This window comes from Cajanus cajan, chromosome 4, assembly GCF_000230855.2.
Source record: "Cajanus cajan strain Asha chromosome 4, NIPB_CcT2T_4, whole genome shotgun sequence".
In the NCBI taxonomy this organism is placed as follows: domain Eukaryota; kingdom Viridiplantae; phylum Streptophyta; class Magnoliopsida; order Fabales; family Fabaceae; genus Cajanus; species Cajanus cajan.
In genome coordinates, this window is record NC_138520.1 from 54,083,510 (window position 1) to 54,105,380 (window position 21,871).

General features: G+C 28.1%; 2 protein-coding genes and 2 long non-coding RNA genes across 4 annotated transcripts; 1 reads left to right on the forward strand and 3 right to left on the reverse strand.

The window, feature by feature from the left end:
• The first annotated feature begins 898 nt into the window (after positions 1–898).
• Positions 899–4,087, forward strand: LOC109806912 (acyltransferase GLAUCE). The gene is made up of 3 exons (XM_020369444.3): positions 899–1,333; positions 2,309–2,816; positions 3,708–4,087. The coding sequence occupies exons 1-3, from the start codon at positions 899–901 to the stop codon at positions 4,085–4,087; spliced, it is 1,323 nt and encodes a 440-aa protein (XP_020225033.2).
• Positions 4,088–4,831: 744 nt separating this feature from the next.
• LOC145956838 (uncharacterized) lies at positions 4,832–8,947 on the reverse strand. The gene is made up of 2 exons (XR_014433128.1): positions 6,062–8,947; positions 4,832–5,169 (listed from the first exon to the last, which is right to left on the reverse strand). It is a non-coding gene; the product is annotated as an uncharacterized LOC145956838 (long non-coding RNA).
• Positions 8,948–9,369: 422 nt separating this feature from the next.
• Positions 9,370–11,747, reverse strand: LOC145956837 (uncharacterized). Its single transcript, XR_014433127.1, has 2 exons — positions 10,600–11,747; positions 9,370–9,707 (listed from the first exon to the last, which is right to left on the reverse strand). It is a non-coding gene; the product is annotated as an uncharacterized LOC145956837 (long non-coding RNA).
• Positions 11,748–13,072: 1,325 nt separating this feature from the next.
• On the reverse strand, positions 13,073–21,356 carry LOC109808988 (xyloglucan endotransglucosylase/hydrolase protein 2). The gene is made up of 4 exons (XM_020372193.3): positions 21,096–21,356; positions 16,964–17,064; positions 14,656–14,849; positions 13,073–13,695 (listed from the first exon to the last, which is right to left on the reverse strand). Exons 1-4 carry the CDS (start codon positions 21,280–21,282, stop codon positions 13,311–13,313), a joined length of 867 nt encoding a protein of 288 aa, XP_020227782.2. The 5' UTR covers positions 21,283–21,356; the 3' UTR covers positions 13,073–13,310.
• Positions 21,357–21,871: the final 515 nt, after the last annotated feature.

The following is a 21,871-nucleotide window of genomic DNA, read 5'->3' on the forward strand; positions in this document are numbered from 1 at the left end:
TGGAATAAATGAATAACTCATAAAGAGTATATATAATCATATAGTTATACTTAAAATAAACAAACTTTGATATTTAATATATAATTGGTGGTGACTAACTAAGAATATCTTTAATCTTCTCTTAAAGAACTCTTAGGAGTTTAGGAGGCATAAAAATATAATAATTGATAGTAATATCTAAATTAAAGTTAATTGTCATTTTATAAACTTAACAAAAAGTTAGTATCATCATTAAAATTTTACAAAAATATTACTTTAATAACATTAGAAAAATATTGTCTAATTGTGTAAAAACGTTATTAAAAATCTTTAACAATATAGACTATATACAATATTTAATAATATGTTGTAAAAGCAAATTAGTAACATATATACATAATTAAGTAATATTTTTCAAATATTGCTAAAAGTTATTTGTGTTATAGTGACAGTTTGTTCATCTATGATTATGGATCAGGTACTTGGGTTCCTTTGTACCGTAGCCTTGTTTAATTGGGTTGTTTCAAAATTTAGTAATAATGACCTTTTACGCTAACCCCCTCAAAATGAATGAGCATAACAATACCAAAATATAACACCTAAACTGTTACCACATTCCTCATTTAATCAAAATATAACAGTTGTCACTTGTCAGTTATACAGCAAATTTATGAACAAATAATCAAACACACATTTGTCTAACAAAGCATTATTAAACAACTCCTTTCATACAGTTACATTGAGAAATAAGCCTAACTTCAAAGTAACATTACGAAACTGACTTACTAAATAAATTTGCAGCTCAAGACATTGTCAAAAGCACCTTATATATATTTTTCCAAATTCCCACGTACTATTAACCAAAGTTATTATAGTAAGGGGACAACAATATTAATTGGTCGTGTAATAATTGTGCACAATGGGAAGGATTGAACTAGTGGAGAAAGTTGTAGTTTCTCCTGAGCAACCTACACCACGAAAGCGAATGTTCTTGTCCAATATTGACTTGTCCCTTGTAGTTTACCAAGACTCTGCCTCATTTTTTGACCCTCCAAACACCCAAATGAGTTTTGATGAGATTTGTGGGAAATTGTACAGTGCACTTAGTAAAATGCTTGTGCAGTATGACTTTATGGCTGGCAGGCTAGTGCCGTGTTTGGAGGACGCTCATCGGTTCGAAATAGACTGCAATGGTGCTGGTGTTGTGGTTGCAGCTGCAAGAACTGACACAAAATTGAGTGAGTTTGGTGTGATTTCTGCACCTAATAAGGAGTTGAGGGAATTGGTTGTTTTCTTGCATGAAGGGGGTGATCAAGAAACTGACCTGAGTCAAAAGCCCCTTGCATCCTTACAGGTTAATGCTACCTTCAGTTCTTTCAAACTCTGTTGTTCCATGATTGCACTGATCACAAAATATAAAGTTGACGTTTCTTAAATAACAATTTAGTACTAATTAATGATATATATAACTTTGTTTTGGTTCTCTTAATTATTTTATCTGTTGGTATTTCTGTTGATTTTTATTTTCTCATTTTACTCTCAAACGTGTGAGTTTCTTATCATGTGATGACATAGCTAATATAGATTGAAAGTGAGTTCCTTTTACTAAGTGACGGTTTTCTCCAAATAATTGGGACAATACTAGGAGTATTAGTCACATAGTCTACAATACATCCTTTTAAATTCATTTTTTCTTATTGGTTTTAATTTATTGTAAAATCACAAAATTATAAGAGATTCATAAAATAAGAGATATAAGCTTACAAAATTTTGTTATTTTTAACAAATTTTAAACTAATAAAAAAGTTTGTTTAAAACAATGTCAGAAATGGATTTTAAATCTTGTTGTGTGCTGCTACAGCTTGCATGTTTATGTGATTATCGTTTCAAATTAACTTGATCAACCTAAATGAGTCTGTTTATATATCTACCCATTCTATAATCAATCTCATTTATGATGCTGTGATTTTTAATAAATTTTAACTAATAAAAAATTATAGAATATAAAATAAAAATGTTACGAAATGTTACTAATACTCTTCCATAGTTAAATACAAAAATAAAGAATCATTGACTTATCATGATGTTCCATCAATTAAAACTTTAACAACTAGTTTTATCTTTTAGTTAAATATTTTTTCTATCTTCGCAAATATGATGTAAAAGCTTGTTCTAAGTTTGATATTTTAAAAATTAAAAACTAAAAACCAACTTTTATATAATTATAGTGACGAAAAAGATGTTTATAAAAACCTTTTAAATTTTATTCAAAGGATACACAAAAGAAGTCCTCTGAGATAACTACATAATTATTTGTTATTTATGACAGCTAACTCAATTTGGTTGCGGAAGTTTGGCACTTGCTTCTCACTACAATCACTGTACACTGGACGGTATAGCAATAAAAGATTTCGAGGTAAATTTAGCTGCACTAACACGTGGTGATAGCCTCATCATAGTGCCTAATGCAGATAGGGCACTTCTGAGAGCTCGAAACCCTCCAAAGATATCACATCCACATTTTGAGTATTCAAAATTCCCTCACACACACAACTTGTTCACCCTCCGAGGCAAAAGTGGCACCAATAATGTTACCGTGCCAGAAAATCAGATTCAAGTGCTTTATTTGTCGCCACAAAACATTGCTAGCTTAAAAACCAAGGCTCTGATGAAGGACAACACTTTGAGGGGCACCACAACTTTTCAGGTAGTGGCTGCAAAGATATGGAAGGCAAGAAGCATTGCAACATGTATGGAAGATGATAGAGTTTCCACAATGCTGTTTCCTGTGGATGTTAGGAAAAGGGTTGTTCCTCAACTCCCAGATGGCTTTGCAGGTTTGATATTAACCAATGGTTTTTATTTCCAAATCATAACCGATTTTATATAAAGGATATTTTTTTGTTCATGAACATAATATACAGTAATGATTCAAAGTTGATAATTAAGATAATCGATTTTCATTTGATAAAATTGATTATATAACGGTTATATATCTAACACTGGTTATGTAATTAGTTATAAATAAAATTGATTATATACTAAATACACTTTTACATTTACTTTTATGTTTTAATAATCATTTTTACATTTTTTTTCATTATTAAGGAGTTCCTCTCCTTCAAATACAGACACTAATTTCTTTTAAAAGTTTGACAATATATATAAAATTAGAATAACTTAAAATGAGTGTTCTTAGGAATTATTATTTCACTATAGTATTTTATCCATTTTTTAACAACAACATTTTTAAGGATGTTTTTAACATCTAATCTTTTTTAAATATCATTTAAATTAAATTTTAATAATTTTTAAACAAATTATCAATAACAAAAAATAACTCTATATTCTAATATTTTTTTATTACTGTTTTCAATTATTATATGATTTATATATTAAAAGGCATTTATTTATTATAAATTGAAATTATCCTAAAAAGATTATAAATTTTAGTTACATAAAATAAAAAATTCTCTTACATTGATTTTAAAGGTTAAAAAAATATTTGTTTTAAAATTAATTTTAGTTATAACTAATTTTGGATATAATAAATTAAAACTGCTTCTTCCAAATCAAAACCAATTATAGTTTGATTATAATAATCACCTATCATATATGATTAATTTTTATAACCATATTTTACTTAATGGATTATTATAAACTAGTTAATATTTATAGTTATACTTAACTTTTTTATAACCAATTATTATGATCACCTCTATTTGTAGGCAATGCATTGGTGCCTGGTTTTGCAAGAGCAACAGTGAGGGAGCTAAAGGAGCTAGAAGATGGTTGTCACATAAGGAAAGTGAAAGAAGGGATTGAAAGGTTGGATGATGAGTACATTAAGTCAGGTTTGGACTGGTTAGAGGAGAACAAAGGGGCACCATGCATGGAAGATAGTTTCTCCTTGGTGGCATGGTGGAGATTAGGGTTAGAGGAGCAACTTTTTGCATGGGGTAGACTAAAGTGTGCCACCCCACTTGCAGTTAAGCCTGGTTTGGTCATGATGTTGCCAGGGCCACAAGACCAAGGGGGTCTTAACATATGCTTGGATTTGCCTCCGGATCAAATGCAAGAGTTTTGTAGGATAATGCTAGAAATTTGATTTGGTCTTTTTTCTTTTCTTTTTTTTTTTTCATTTCTATGAATTAGTACTATATCAAGATGAAGGGTTACTATTATCGGGATTTCATTGAGGTTTGTTGAGATGTTTATTAAGTCAGTTAATTGGAACTTAACAAATCACGTTCTAATGTTTTAATTAGGGGTATTTAAAATGTTGAAGTAGACTAAATTATATATTAATTAAATTGAATTATAAAAGTAGTTCATTTAAATTGAATTAAACTATAAAATAGTTTAAAAAAAATCAAGTTAAACTATTTTCAATTTTAGTCAACTATATTTCTAAAAGTTATTTCAAATTAACTCTTATTTTTAAATTTATACTAATAAACTAAAAAATGTCAAATGTTGTTTAATTTGGAAAAACTAAAAAATTTAAAGTGGTAAGTCAATTAAAATTGTTTATCAGAAAATAAAGAAAAATAATTCAAGCTCATATAATGTAGTAATTATGTAATCACTAGTCGTTGATAATTTCATTTACTTGCAATACACTTTGTGCTTAATTAAACTATTTTTGTATTTTAAATCAAATTTTTCATGGGATTTGAACTAAACAAAACTGATATTGGTAATCATTTAGTTTTTAAAATCAAACTTAAGTTCAATTTAGATTTTATTAAAAATAGTTAAGTTTTTTTTTTTTTATATTCTAGTTTGTGACACCCTCTATCCCAATATCATTAATAAACATAAACTATATTTATAAAAGATTTTCATAGAATGATATAAAACAATAAGTATCATAAGGTAGAAGATGCACATTCATAATACATACACATAAATATTACACTCAAGAAGTTATTATAAAACAAAGATTATAAATTAATCCCAGTAAAGGTGGCAGGGCCTCCTAGTTAGGAATTAACTTATAATCTTTTAGTAAAATTATAATATGACAAAAATACACACTTTCAACATAAATAACATAAAAATTACAAAAGAAAAATAATAATAATTTAACAATAAGTCTAGCTAATCCCGATGTCACATCTTATCAGAGCGAAACCCAAACAGAAGCCTAAGCTTTACCACCAACATCCTTAGCCTCATGCTAATTATCTGCATCATAATTTAAATATACACAAAAATGACAAGGGAGTGAGAAACTTCTCACTCAGTTGCAGATATAGAAATAAAAGTTAAATAGCACACACACACGCAATATAATTCACATATATAATCAATCTCACATATATGCTTATGTATAATGATTTTCTTGACTTGACTCACTAATGTATGCATGTGGCGCCATACGGAAGTTCACATATCATCATTGGTGACCCGAAGGCACACCTATACAATTGTCGGTGACCCTAAGGTACACCTATCATTGGTGTTCATACACCTCGTTAGCATATCGTGGGTGACCCAAAGGTACACCTTGTTAGTCGTGGGTATGCGGCCTCAGCGGCACACCTGGAGTAATATGTGCATATGATGCATGTCATACATTCACAGACTCAACCTTTAGCATGTTACACATATCATATTCATATTTCATAATTAAGAATTATTTCAATAATCCAATTTAATAGTCCAATAGTCCAACAGTCCAAACAGTCCAACAGTCCAAACAGTCCAACAGTCCAACAGTCCAACAATCCAACAATCCAACAGTCCAGAGGTTGCTTAGGTATCATATTTTTCAATAATAATATATTAAGATCTTTTAAGTAAAGTAGGAAGCTTAAAAGGTAATATAAGATAATAAGGAGGCTCAGCCTTCCATTTAAATAATAGATTACAAATTTATAAATACTTAGGAGGCTTAGCCTTCCATTCAAATAACAGATTCTAATATGTAAATAAATAAGATATAAAACAAAACACATCAATAATACATATTCAAAGAAATAAACAACAGGTAAGGGATAGGGAGCCAATCCAACAAACAAACTATTTAACAATTATTCCCACACCCCCAAGCGAGGTTTCCCACTCCCCCCCTTACCTGGGTTTACAGAAATTTGGGCAGAATCTCCTCTCTTCTTTCTTTAAAAGGAATCGGAATTAGGGCAGAATCTCTTCCTCTTTCTCCTTAAACAAGGCACTAGAGCAGAACCTCCTTTTCTTTCTCCTTCTCTCTCTCTTACTTTCTCTCTCTATTTCTCCAGAATTTCCTTCTCTCTAGAATTCTAAATTTTCAAAACCTTAGGCCCCTATTTATAGAAATTTTGAAAATACTATGCACTATGCACTATTCATTAAAATAATATTATAAATTACTATGCACTATGCACTATTCATTAAAATAATATTATAAATTACTATGCACTATGCACTATTCATTAAAATAATAAAATTTATTAAAATTTATAAACTTCAGATCCGCAGCCCCTCTGTAGCCGCCAGTTACTGTGCACATGCACAGTAAAATACTATTTACAAATACGTAAATACGTATTTATGAATAGTGAAAAACGTATACATGAATAGTAAAATACATGAATAGTAAAATACGTAAATAGTAAAATACTTAAATAAAAATATGACAAACCTTCTAATAATCTCAATAAATATTTAAAATCAAAATAACTTGTTTTATTTATTAAAATTTGGGATATTACATTTTTAAACCCTTTAATAATTTCATAAATATTTAAAATACATAAAAATAACCCTTTTTCATTGAATAAAATTTGGGATGTTACATTTACTCCCCTCCTTTTAGAAATTTCGTCCCTGAAATTTGCTTGAAAATATGAATGAATAAACTTCACGTATCTTGCTTTTTAAATCCTATGCAACCTTACTACCTTATTGATGTACAACTCAAAAGATATCTAAGGATACTCTTATGACCTCCTTCTAGGATTGCTTTAAGCTCTGACATACTAGAAATGCACAACTTATCCTTAAATCTCAAAACTTCATCCACTCCAAATTTAAACTCACTCTCCACACCTTGATTCAATTTCTCTACTTCTCTTTCATCTTAGACCATCACGCTTCTGCTGCGCCACTCTGATACATTTTAGCAACTCCTAAATAAATATTAAGAGTACTCTTATGTCCTTTCAAGTTTTATAACTAAACATCCAACTGTGTCCTTTCTAATCTCTTGCTTATTTGGGTCACTAATAAAGGATCTAACTCCTAGTTCCTCTAATCTCATCTATTAGTTACTTCCAACATAAATAATTCAATGCTACTATGGTAATCTTACACATCAAGCATAAGTTTCTAAATTCTGCAATCAAATTCAATCCTTAAATCATCAAAATAATAATTTGGTTATCATTGTAATCCAGATATTTGCCACAACATCAACACCTAAGCATTAGATACACATATCAGATCACTAATTTTACTACTCTATCTACAACCAATTCAAACTCTTCTATGATCAATTCTAAAGATCAGGTACCTAAGCATAATGTACACTCGGTATCCATATCAGTTCTCAAGTTTCACCATTTCATCTTCACCCAAGTCATAATCATATCCATCACCTTAACCTATAGCCTTATAACTTGTTACCAAAATAAATCAACTAATTATGCTCCTATAATTTTCTTCAACAATCCATTCGCTATTCATACTTAATCTCACAATACTAGAAGTAACCTTATAATCCAAACTTAAATTTCTAATTTAAGCCAAAAAGATTCATCTCTCTAATCATAATGAAAGATAAAGATTTCCTCAAAACATCAATCACCACAATGGCTTTAGCCAAATAATAAGATCAAAATTTTACTCCTTAAGAAATTTCAACTATTTCTTTTATCTCGTATTCAACCCCTTTGGTCAAAAGATATTTAAGGTTCTTATGATCACTAAATACCTCAAGCTTAGTATTATACCAGTAATGTCTCCAAAATCTCAAGTGTAAACATTACAACCCCTAACTCAAGGTCATGGAAATAATTCATCAAACTTGTCTTCAAAACATCACTCTATACCACATAAAACTCACTAAAGTCCGGTAACGTTATCACTAGTCAATGTTTCCATAAGAGTTGAAACTACTCTCAAACCTACTATTCCACATAAAGATAATACTTCCTCCTAGTGAATGTAGTTAAGGGCAATACTATCCTAGAAATTCCTTTAATAATTCTTTAATAATAATAGGCTAACCTAATAAAACTCTTATCCTTCCTAACTGGCTTAGATATTTCCTCATTTTAAACACAACTTCTACCTAAACAGATCCATATTTACCTCAACTGGAATTTACAGGAACTAGAAAACTTACCTCATATAATAAAATAAAATAAATATAATAGTAATACTTAGACAATTTAACATATACCCATCTTAGATATATCTTCATCTTCAACTATAATATGATCATATCACACCCTAAAATCACTTTCACTAACTACACGACATTCACCAATTGATCCCTAAGGTCATCTATCCACAAATCAACATGCATGCATATTAAATCATATTAGAATACCTACTTTAAACCTGTTTATATACCATTCATAAGTATGTACATGAACAACCTTTACCACATAGCATCATACAACCTTAAACAACCTCTTAATCCACATGATAACATCCCAAATATCTTAACAAAGTCAATTCTTATCATTGCATTGCCTACTAACCCAAAAATATTATTATACAGCCTAATTTCTTTTTTTTAAATAACTATCAAAGAAAACAACACATAGAGAGTTCAATTCTTCCATTTGATCTTATCCTATCATCAAAGAAAACTAATTGATTAAACTACAACTCTTAGAAAGACATAAGATTCCAAAAAGATCATCTCCTTAGCTAAAGATTCAAAAATCACTTCAAGTATATTCAGCGCTTACAACTAAACTTCTGATCATCGAAGCAGTCATAACTAAAGTTTCAAACCTCTGTTTTATCTTTTTCCAATTCCATTGAGAAAATAATATCCAAAGCCATAATCTTCATAAAGACCGCAAAAAAAAAAAAAAAAAAAAAAAAAAAAAAAAAAATCTAATTATGTCAATATGATACTCAAACTGTCAAAACTGTAGCGAAAATATTTTCTACACCAAACAACATTTAGTGGTATCAGAGCATGGTCGATTTTATCAACCGTGTGTGTTATGTGCTTATCATGACTCTGTTGTGTACTCTGACTATGTCTTGTTTGTTGTGTACTATGATGATGATGTTCGTCCTGTGTTGATATTGTTGAGTTTGAGATTGTTAAGTTAGTTTGTAATTAGAGGAAAGATAGTCATGATAGTGTTAGCCAACTGTGACACCCTCTATCCCAATATCATTAATAAACATAAACTATATTTATAAAAGATTTTCATAGAATGATATAAAACAATAAGTATCATAAGGTAGAAGATGCACATTCATAATACATACACATAAATATTACACTCAAGAAGTTATTATAAAACAAAGATTATAAATTAATCCCAGTAAAGGTGGCAGGGCCTCCTAGTTAGGAATTAACTTATAATCTTTTAGTAAAATTATAATATGACAAAAATACACACTTTCAACATAAATAACATAAAAATTACAAAAGAAAAATAATAATAATTTAACAATAAGTCTAGCTAATCCCGATGTCACATCTTATCAGAGCGAAACCCAAACAGAAGCCTAAGCTTTACCACCAACATCCTTAGCCTCATGCTAATTATCTGCATCATAATTTAAATATACACAAAAATGACAAGGGAGTGAGAAACTTCTCACTCAGTTGCAGATATAGAAATAAAAGTTAAATAGCACACACACACGCAATATAATTCACATATATAATCAATCTCACATATATGCTTATGTATAATGATTTTCTTGACTTGACTCACTAATGTATGCATGTGGCGCCATACGGAAGTTCACATATCATCATTGGTGACCCGAAGGCACACCTATACAATTGTCGGTGACCCTAAGGTACACCTATCATTGGTGTTCATACACCTCGTTAGCATATCGTGGGTGACCCAAAGGTACACCTTGTTAGTCGTGGGTATGCGGCCTCAGCGGCACACCTGGAGTAATATGTGCATATGATGCATGTCATACATTCACAGACTCAACCTTTAGCATGTTACACATATCATATTCATATTTCATAATTAAGAATTATTTCAATAATCCAATTTAATAGTCCAATAGTCCAACAGTCCAAACAGTCCAACAGTCCAAACAGTCCAACAGTCCAACAGTCCAACAATCCAACAATCCAACAGTCCAGAGGTTGCTTAGGTATCATATTTTTCAATAATAATATATTAAGATCTTTTAAGTAAAGTAGGAAGCTTAAAAGGTAATATAAGATAATAAGGAGGCTCAGCCTTCCATTTAAATAATAGATTACAAATTTATAAATACTTAGGAGGCTTAGCCTTCCATTCAAATAACAGATTCTAATATGTAAATAAATAAGATATAAAACAAAACACATCAATAATACATATTCAAAGAAATAAACAACAGGTAAGGGATAGGGAGCCAATCCAACAAACAAACTATTTAACAATTATTCCCACACCCCCAAGCGAGGTTTCCCACTCCCCCCCTTACCTGGGTTTACAGAAATTTGGGCAGAATCTCCTCTCTTCTTTCTTTAAAAGGAATCGGAATTAGGGCAGAATCTCTTCCTCTTTCTCCTTAAACAAGGCACTAGAGCAGAACCTCCTTTTCTTTCTCCTTCTCTCTCTCTTACTTTCTCTCTCTATTTCTCCAGAATTTCCTTCTCTCTAGAATTCTAAATTTTCAAAACCTTAGGCCCCTATTTATAGAAATTTTGAAAATACTATGCACTATGCACTATTCATTAAAATAATATTATAAATTACTATGCACTATGCACTATTCATTAAAATAATATTATAAATTACTATGCACTATGCACTATTCATTAAAATAATAAAATTTATTAAAATTTATAAACTTCAGATCCGCAGCCCCTCTGTAGCCGCCAGTTACTGTGCACATGCACAGTAAAATACTATTTACAAATACGTAAATACGTATTTATGAATAGTGAAAAACGTATACATGAATAGTAAAATACATGAATAGTAAAATACGTAAATAGTAAAATACTTAAATAAAAATATGACAAACCTTCTAATAATCTCAATAAATATTTAAAATCAAAATAACTTGTTTTATTTATTAAAATTTGGGATATTACATTTTTAAACCCTTTAATAATTTCATAAATATTTAAAATACATAAAAATAACCCTTTTTCATTGAATAAAATTTGGGATGTTACATAGTTCAATTTAATTTTCTAGTAGTTTAGTCTCAAATTTTTTTTTGAATAGTCCTATTAACCAGTAATGAATTTTTTTTAACTTAATCATATTTTTTATGAGTTTAAGTTATATATAGATGTGTAATTATGTGAAATATTTAGAGGAAAAAATATGTTACTTCTAGAAATATATCATTTTTCTCTTTATATTTAACTAAAAATAGTAAAGACGACAATAAAAGTGAATCATTCATAGACGAGACAATAAAAACAATAAACAATTTAAAATTACCCCTAGAATTTTCTAAAATGCTAAATAATTTGATTTATAGTTGGTGTATTTTAAAAGAAAGTTTAATTTTAATATATTGTTTATAATGTTAAATCAATTAAAATTATCATAAATATAATTTATCAAATAATTATTAAAAAGATAATATTTTAATTATTTATATTAATGTATATAATTGGACAACAAGATTTAAAAGAATCTTAAAAATATATAATTTTATTTATAATAAAAATCCTTATTTGTGCAAATTTATGCAAACTATATATATATATATATATATATATATATATATATATATATATAGATAGATAGATAGATAATTATAGTGCACTAAACTACATTTTATAGTAATTTAGGTTTTTAAGCTGAACTTAAAATATAATTTAGTTTAATTTTATAAAAAAAAAATTAGTTCAATTTTTTAATAGTTTTGCTTAGTTTTCAAAATAGTTTTATGAACACTTTTAAGTTGTAGCATATTATCCGTAATGTCAATGGAAAATCTATATAGAGGGATGTATTTGCATCTCTCAACTTTAAAGATAATACATGAATGTGTTGAGTTATGATCTTTTCTCTTTCTAAATTTTTATATTGAACCCTTTGTCTCTATTGTTCCAGTTTTTAATTTTTAGCTTTTATTTGCTAGTTTATTTATTATCTTTTGAGCCTCTTTTTAATTCACTTTTCATTTAAGTGTTTTAATATTTATTTTTTAATTTATATATGTATAAATAATAATAATAATAATAAATACTTTTTTTACTTTTTAAATAAACTGTCTCCACTGACTATAAGTTACTAAATCTGCCACTACGTAGTCTTCATATATGACTAACAACTCATATCTTAAAAGAATGTTGATAGAAGATTAAACTATTTTAATGATCTATTTGCATGCAACCTCTACTTATGGATCTCAATATATATCATAGCCTCCATACTTATGGATGTCCCCAATGTGTCAACGTGTCTTATCTAGACACTAATAGTTTAGCCCTTTTGGATAAATTTTCCAGAAAAAAAAAAAATTTAAAAGAAAAATGAAATAATTTCTGCCTCCATACATATGCATGTCCCCAACGTGTCATTAATGTCTCATATCTAGACACTAATGGTTTATCACTTTTGGATAAATATTCCAAAATAAAAAGAATACTTTTAAAAAATTGCACATTATAAAGAATTTATACATATAAAAGCGTGTACAAATTAGTTTATATTTAAACTAATTTTCACTTTTTTTTATATTTTTATTTCTTAAAATTAGTTAATCCAAACGATCCATACATGGTTAAGTGGGTCAATTGGGCCGTCCTAATAAACTTACTTTTTGCTATTAAAACAAAACACAATACGCACATTTGTAGCAATAATTGAAATTAAAAGTTAGTTTTAAAAGATTTATAAGGAAAAACAATTAGATAAATAGCTCATCAATCTTGACCTACTGCCGTAAAAAAAAATGTTCATCTAAAACAATTTCAGATTAATCAAGCAATACACTATAAAAGAGCGATATATTAACAGAAAAATGATTGCTCCACATATCAAATTTGGATAAAGAAGAACAACAATCGATACTCAACGATAATTGATAAATATAAATGTTATCAAATTTTTTCCCACCTGAGTTGCTGAAAGATGGATATGTGGCAATTCATTTCCATAACAATAACCCTAAATGGTTCATTTTTTGAAGCATATATATACGAGTTAATTACAGTATTTGGATAATTAAAGGCACTCCAAGGGAGTTTCTGGATATCGATTCCTATCAGCACAATAGTCATAGGTCATATACTTGTGTTTGACATGTTCATATTGTCTTTCTCGTACAGGGTCCAATTGCCAAAACTTCTCCCTATTCCACCAGTAGTTATCAGAAGAACAATGTTGGCTATTATTTGATGAGTTTGGAACATAACAGCCACTAACATCAAAACCTTTGAAATTTGCTTTGAATGGTGCATAGCTCCAATCAGTTTTGGTTTTGCCTCCATTAGTTGCCCACTCTGCATCCCATAAACTTGCTTCTATTTGCATTGCCCTTGAAGGGTATCCCACACCAATATTGCTTTTGTTCTTGTAAACCCTAATGGGGATGTTATCCACGTAAAATCTGCCAATAATCCAAATATTTGGTTAGTTATCGGGTTTTCCAATTTAAATTTAAGGACAATGCCACTTTTCTTCTTCTTCTTCTACTCTTTTTTTTTTTTTTCTTTTCTTTTTTTTAAGATTTGTGTATAAAAATAAATAAAACATGCATAAGTGAGAGAAAGACACATGTAAATATGATAAAAAAAATAATTAACCACTTTTTTCACAAAATAAACTCACTAAAAAAATATTACATATAATAACATAAAAAAAAACTATTATAGATCAAATATATATAAATATAAAAGATGACATACAATTTTAATATTGATTTTGAATGAAATTTAATAACATATATTATGTAGTATTATAACATATATTTATACTTTTTAATAATATATTAACATATATTAAATCTATAAAATAGATCAAAGTAATTTTTAGTAATAAATATTATATCATGTATCACTATATGACAATTCTTTTTTATAATAACTCATTTCTAATAAAATGCTCTTATATAGTTTCTTTTTTTTTTTTGTGAAGCATTATATAGTTTCTTAAGAACCCATTTTTATTTTTATTTTTATTTTTCTTATCATCGAAGTACACTTACATGATTTTCGCATGTACAACTGATTTTAGTTCTTTTATGAGAAAAGGCATCTACAATAACAGAACCTATTTTTAATTCTTAATGTACTTTTTATGAATCTTAAACTGCTATGTAGAATTTAAGAGTTTTTTATTTCATTTTTTCCTCCAATGAAACAACCAAACTTGTGAAACTCATAAATTAAAGTAAATTAGAAAAAAAAAATCAAGTTAAGTAAGTTCTTTTATTGAAATAAAAAAAAATATAAAAAAGTTCTTAAGTCCTACCTAACCTACGACATTGAAAGATTATTAAAAATCCAAAGTAGATTATACGAACAGAGAACAAACATTCTCTAGCGAGAGAGATAAAGATGCATCTTACACGATTTGATGTTGATTCCAAAGAATTTTGTAATTGTGAAAATCTGCAGTAGGGTCAAACCAAAGGCGATGTCTTTGCTCTCTGTTTCCTTGGCCATCCACAAATACATTGGTTTGTAATCTATATGGCTTCCCTTTTCTATTGCCCAAGAATTCAAAGTCTAACTCGTCATGCATTTTTCCTTGTGAAGTTAACTGCCATCAAATTAATACATAATAAAATTAGGTACTATGACAAAGGTTTTCATGGTGGTCATTTATTTCTATATATTGTATTGTAAGTTTTGAATATTGAAAAAACATTTTATTTGTGTTTATTTTAATTGTTAGTGTGACACCCTTACTACCCCAACACATATATTGTAATAAATCTTTCAATTACAGTAAAAGGGTTCACATGAGAAACTTCGAACAACCACATTAGCAGAAATATAAAACATAACACACAAGAGTTTTTACAAATTGTTTTCAAAATAATATTACAGTACCAAATTCACACGAATATTTCGTTCTAAAAATCCTTTGCCCCGATGTCACAATATCAGAGCATTTCCCAAAATAAAACTGTTGGCATCCTATATGCCACTTGCAGTCGGATCCTCTCCACCTAAAATATCCACAATTTATACGGTAAGAAAAGAAGATATCTATATGCAAAGTACATCCAAACACACCATGTTAAAATCTCATCATATTTTCTTTATTTAATAAAATATTTACGAGCATGTATCATAATTTATCAATCCATCACAATCCATTTAGATTTTATAATTAACATTATCATTTTTACCTTTCCTCATTCACATCAATATAACAATTATCTCAACATCTATAATTCATGCCAATTTCACAATTAACACTATGCCAAGACCTCGCCATATCTGACACAAGTGATACAGGTTAATTGCCTCACTCAACCCACACCAGACCAGGGTCATGCCCTCCCTGTAGCATCACTTACCCAGGGGCCATGTCATCCCTAGTCATTTGGTGTGAGGAAACACAATCACATTACAATCAATACAATCTCTTGCAATTAACCCCATGTCAGGGCTGCCATAAACGACATAAGTGGTGTGTGTTAATTGTCTTACTCATCCCACACCATGCTAGGGTCACGCCCTCCCTGTAGCACCACATACCCAGGGGTCGTGCCATCCCAGGTCATCGATGTGAGGCACCACAATCACAATCAAAATCACATTCATACATCATTTCATCTTATAACTCAAATTCATATCACGTACGCAATTCCATATCACATAGATGACAGATAAGCTCAATAAAATAGGGTTTACATACCCCTCAAGCAATTCACATCAATATCATTAATTCTTAACAAGTAATATAACAATAACTTTCATTAATATAATAATCAATAGAATAATTAATATAAACAGTAAAACCCCTCATTATTCCAAAATCTAGCTCACCGCATTTTCCTTACAATTCATTCTTCTTCACAGATCATCATTCCTACACTTAGGCATATTTATAAACCTCAACACAGATAATTTTAATAGAACCAATAATTCTCCAAATCAAATAATTGTAAAATCAATCATAATCCTAAGGAATTCTTCCTCTACCCAATTCCCTCATGTACTATACATATAAATAATCCCCTTTTCCCCCGTACCTGAAAAGATAGGAACTTGGGCAGAACCTCCTCCTCTCTTTCCTTAAACAGTAACTGGAACTAGGGCAGAACCTCCACTTCTCTCCTTAAACAATAACCGGAATTAGGGCAGAACCTCCACTTCTCTCTTTAAACAATAACCGGAACGGCCCGTTCTAAAATTGGAACGGCCCGTTTCCAAAAAGCAGAACGGCCCGTTCTAAAACCAGAACGGCCCGTTCTCACTCTCAGCAGAACGGCCCGTTCTCCCTCCGGAACGGTCCGTCCTCCTTCCGGAACGGCCCGTCCTCCCTCCGGAACGGCCCGTCCTCCCTCCGGAACGGCCCGTTCTCCTTCTGGAACGGCCCATTCTGGGCCCGTTCCCAACTTAAAATTTCAGTATCCTTTTATTGCTTGGAACGGCCCGTTCCAACTTTGGAACAACCCGTTCCAAGTTACCCATTTACCCCTCAAACTTTAATAAAACTGCAAAAATGCCATTAATATTTACAAAAATACCCCTAAAACTTAATAAATTTTCGAAAAGACTCAATAATAATATTAAAATAATAGAGTGTTACAGTTAGTAGTGTAATCACTAAAGAAAGTATTTGAGATCGAATTGATGAGATAATTAACCACTAAGATGTTTTCATTAGGAATTAAAAACCAAAATTGAAATTGGACTCACATAGTAAGCTGTGACAACTCCAGCAGAATTCCTACCCGGTACTTTGATCATCATATTGAATAGTCCAGAGCCATATGCCATCTTGGATCCAAAACCAGATCCTGTGTATAGTCATAATAAATCAACTCACTTATCTTTAAATACACTTTCTTCCTTAAAATTAACCATTTTGATTTAATTAGCTTTCTAAAAAACTGTTTTCATTTGATCCGTAAAGTTTTTGGTCCTTATTATTACACTTCAACAAAATTTAGTATTACTGACAATTATTTAATGACAATAAATTAATTGCTTCTATTTTATTATTTAATAAAATATTAATGATTATTATATAATGATCATTAAAAATGTATTTACATCACATCAAAATTTATTATTAGCGACAATTATTTGTTAGAAAAAACTTGAGTCTCACGTTGACTAGAAATAAAATAATTAAAGAGTATATAAGTGAATGATAACTCTCACTTTACAAGTATGTTTTATAAGGTTGAGTTAAGCCTATAACTTACTATTCTAAATTGGTATTTAGAAGATAAGATAATTAAAAAAATTAAAGAATATATACTTAGAAGATAACCGTTATCTTCTAAATCCTACATCAATTAGAAATAAGGTAACTAAAGAGTATTTGTACTCATCTTACAAGTCTTACATCAACTATAAATAAGATAATTAAAGAGTATTATAAATCTTTTCTTAAACTTTTAGCGGCAATTTTAAATGCCAGTAACAAATGACACAAAAAGTTATATATTTTTTCCAATCATTATGAGGGTCTTTACCAACATATAGAATAATTGTTAGTAAATATTTTAGCAACAATACATATAATGACTAATATGTGAAATAACAGTAAAAGATTTTATAATGATTTTTATTACCATTAAAAATCATATTAAATATTACTAAAAATCTATTTTATTGTAGTGTTACTTTTACTCTATTAAGTGATGCATTGATATTATCAAGTTATCCATGAGTTCATGATCTATTTGTCACATCACTTAATGGAATAATAAAATTAACATCAAGGGCTAAAAATAGACCTTTTAATAAAATTAGGGATTGGTGTAAAAAAGTAAAATAAAATTAGGAATATAACATGAAAAAGGTGCTGTCAAAAAATGAAGAAAGGTACAAAGTATATCAAAATAAAAATTAATTCATTTTTAAAGACAAAAAAATCGTAACATATATATAAGCATATAGGTACACATCAAATAGATAATTTTAAGGATTTGGTTACACAAACGTGTGAGAATAAAATTAAAGAATAAAATTAAAAAATCAACCGATGATAATTGCGATCTAATGATTGATATATATATATATATATATATATATATATATATATATATATAACAAAATTTAAAGTTAATTATAATCTTGGCCATTGATATTTTAAATAATTGTTATTATTTCACTTTAAATTCTCAACTAATCAATATTTTTAAATAAAAATACGAGATGTAAAATTTGATCATCCAGTATAATAAAATATGAATTCAAAAATACAATGTAATAAAATGTCAAAATTAAAAACTATTTAAAGTCCACTGCCCCAAAAAAAAAACTATTTAAAGTCAATGACCATTTAAATAAGTTATTATTTATTTAATTTTAACTATTTAATTATAATAGAATCTAATATTTAAGATTTTTTATATAACAATTCTTTCACTCAATTCTTACGTGAATCAAACATCTTTTTTTTATCACTACTAGAAGAAACGACACTTTGTGCTTCCGTAAAAAAAATAAAAATAAATTAGTAATTTTTTTAAAAAAGTGAATAATTAATTTTTAAAGAGAATAATAATAATAATAATAATAATTATTATTATTATATATATATATATATATTATTTTATCCTTAAATATAAATAATAGAAAAATAAAATAAAATATAACATAAGAATATAAATGTCTTTAAAAAAATAGACATCAAAAAATGTATTTCCTTTATATATTGTTATAAATATATTATTTTATTCATTATACATTAGAACTAAACTTTTGTGTTGAAAGACAAATAATTATTGTAATTCGGCAAATAAAAACAATAATTTATGATAGTGAACCCATCATTTCTTGTTTAGACAAATTCATAATGGTGGATTGGATCTTGATAACACAACTATATCATATGCACTTCAATTGTTTCGAAGCCATAGTTCAATATTATACCTAATTTTAACGGCAAATGATGATTTTTCATGTTCTGGACTTCTAATGAAAGTGTCATCACTAGCTAGACTGAAACCGTGAGGCAGAAAGAAATGAAACTTTGCATCGCTATATCAATATGTAATCAAATACTCTTCAAGGTTTCTCTTTGCCATGGCTAAGTTTGAATAATTTTTTTCTTCATCTATAAATATTTACATAGAAGTTTATGTAAACATGTTTTGATAACCTTTAAGGAAAGTTATCATACACTTTTTTCCTATTTCAAACGTGTTCAAAAAATCCCACCGGCTTTATTTCCCTACCATTGTTTTTATATTATGAAAAATAATGATACATCCTCCAAAAGCAAGACTCTGAAACCTTTTCCGATCGAGTGTATTAGTTGGTAAGTTTAACAAGTGTTAACTATTTATGCTTTTGGAAGGAAGCTATTACTTTCTCAAGAAATAACATCATTCTTTTATTATTTGCTTCTCATTAGATTGATCACATGAGAAAACTTTGAATAACTTTATTTTTTATTTGATTGATTGAAATTAATTATGCAAGTGCATGTGTACACGTGCAAATGACGAATATAAACATCAAAGTAAAATGCATACACGTGATATATATATATATATATATATATATATATATATATATATATATATATATATATATATATATATATATATAGAGCATATCAAATGAGAGGGAATTTATTATGAGAGATGAGAGGGTTAAAATATAATTCTTAAATTAATCAAGTGAGAGAAAATTTATATATATATATATATATAAAGTGAGTTTGGTTACTTGGACTTACTAAAATAGGGACAAGTCCAAGATTCAAAAAACGTTTATAAAAATACTTGCCTCATATATGTAGCCGTAACAAATTTTTTTTTTTTTTGAATAGAATGAGATGAACAAGCTAGAATGAAATGAAATAAAAATGTAATTCTTTATAAAGGAAAAGAGTAAACATTATATATATATATATATATATATATATATATATAATTTTTTTTATCAATTATTATATCGATTAATAATTTTTAATATTGAAAGATTCTTATTTCTAAATTATATATACAAAATTTTATATTAATTTAAGATAATTTAAAATTTCATTTATATAAATTAAAATTGACATAAATATGTATTTTAAAAATATAAAAAAAATATATGAATAATTTAATTATATTTAAATTAATATTTAATTTTAACAAAATTTAATATAAATATACAAAATAATATGAAATTATAATTTAATGGTTGGATCGATGAAATTTACATATGGTATAAAGTTGTTGAGTAGTATAATAATTAATAAAAATTATACCAGTATCATCTTGTTTAGAAAACAAATATCAAACAAAATGAAAAATAACATATTATTTTTATTCTAAATATATTATTTTTAGATATTAAAAAATAACATAAAATTTATGATGATGAAATAATAATTTTAATTATAATATAAAAATTAATTTTTTCCATAAAGTGCACCTAATAATATTCGTAGAGAAGAAAGTGCACCCAAATTGGGATTAGGTAATATTAAAAGATTATAATCTCTTTTCTTTCATATTATTAAATGTATAAACTAAATAATGAAACAACCTCACACTCTATTATGAGTTTGTGTGGAGATAAATTTAAAAGGTTTTTTTTTAATCTTTTTTTATAAAATATACTCTTTATTCTCAGTAAAAAAAAAAAAAAAAAAAACTCTAAAAGGTGTTTCTAATTTATATTCAAATATACTTTGTATCTCTATAATCTTTACAATTCACCCTCTAGTACCAATCCAAACATAATGGAATAGTAATTAAAGACAAAAATATGTGTGATTTGGGGGAAGAAATCTACGTTATAAAGTAAAATTAATTGAGAAAAATTACAAATAAAAAGTAGTTGCACATGATATAAAAGAAGAGGAAATGCTACAAACCTGAAGAATTATCCATTGTGAGCTGAATTTCTTTCCCTTGATTTAAGGACAAAACATGATCACCACCCCATGTAACCTCATAGTTTTGATCGAAGCTTGTTTCTGTGTTCATGCTTCCTCGAACAAGGACACCGTCGGTAAGATGAAGAAGAAGAAGAAGAAGGAAAATTAAAAATAGAGAACCCATATCTAAGTTAAGACTCTTAGCACATCAAGGTCTATATGATTATTATTATTATTATTAATTGGCAAGTTATACATATGCATGTGATGTATATATATACAAAGGATGATGATGTAAGCTTGTGTTTAATGGGGTTATGGGAAACATGGACATGCATAAAACGCCATGCATGAGTCGACTATGACCCATAATTGCATTGCCATGCCAATACGCCATTGACTTATCAATATTATCGTCCATGACAAACCACATCATTTCGACTTCGTTCAGAAGCAATATGGGAATATATAGAGACTTTACGTACCTTCATATTTATTCATTAATATATAATTATTAATTAAACTTTCATGAGAATATGGTTAGCCAAAAAATATAAACTTCTAAAGAAAATAATCAGTTGTCCCTTTAAATCATGGGCGTACATACAGAAAGTAATTGGGTTGTTATAGTCTTACGTAAATGTCATGCCACTCAAAAGCACACAAGTTCCAGCTCTTGCATTGCTGTATAGTCAATTAATTATTTTTTAAAAAAATTTGAGAAAATGTATATGAGTACAACACCTATTATAAAGCTTGAGTTGTTAGCAAAA

Coding starts and splice junctions, on each gene's coding strand:
- LOC109806912 (XM_020369444.3), top strand. CDS start 899: ATGGGAAGGATTGAACTAGTGGAGAAAGTTGTAGTTTCTCCTGAGCAA. Junction 1,334..2,308: donor AGCCCCTTGCATCCTTACAG/GTTAATGCTACC, acceptor TATTTATGACAG/CTAACTCAATTTGGTTGCGG. Junction 2,817..3,707: donor ACTCCCAGATGGCTTTGCAG/GTTTGATATTAA, acceptor CTCTATTTGTAG/GCAATGCATTGGTGCCTGGT.
- LOC109808988 (XM_020372193.3), bottom strand. CDS start 21,282: ATGGGTTCTCTATTTTTAATTTTCCTTCTTCTTCTTCTTCTTCATCTT. Junction 17,065..21,095: donor CACAATGGATAATTCTTCAG/GTTTGTAGCATT, acceptor GACTATACACAG/GATCTGGTTTTGGATCCAAG. Junction 13,696..14,655: donor TGGAATCAACATCAAATCGT/GTAAGATGCATC, acceptor GATTATTGGCAG/ATTTTACGTGGATAACATCC.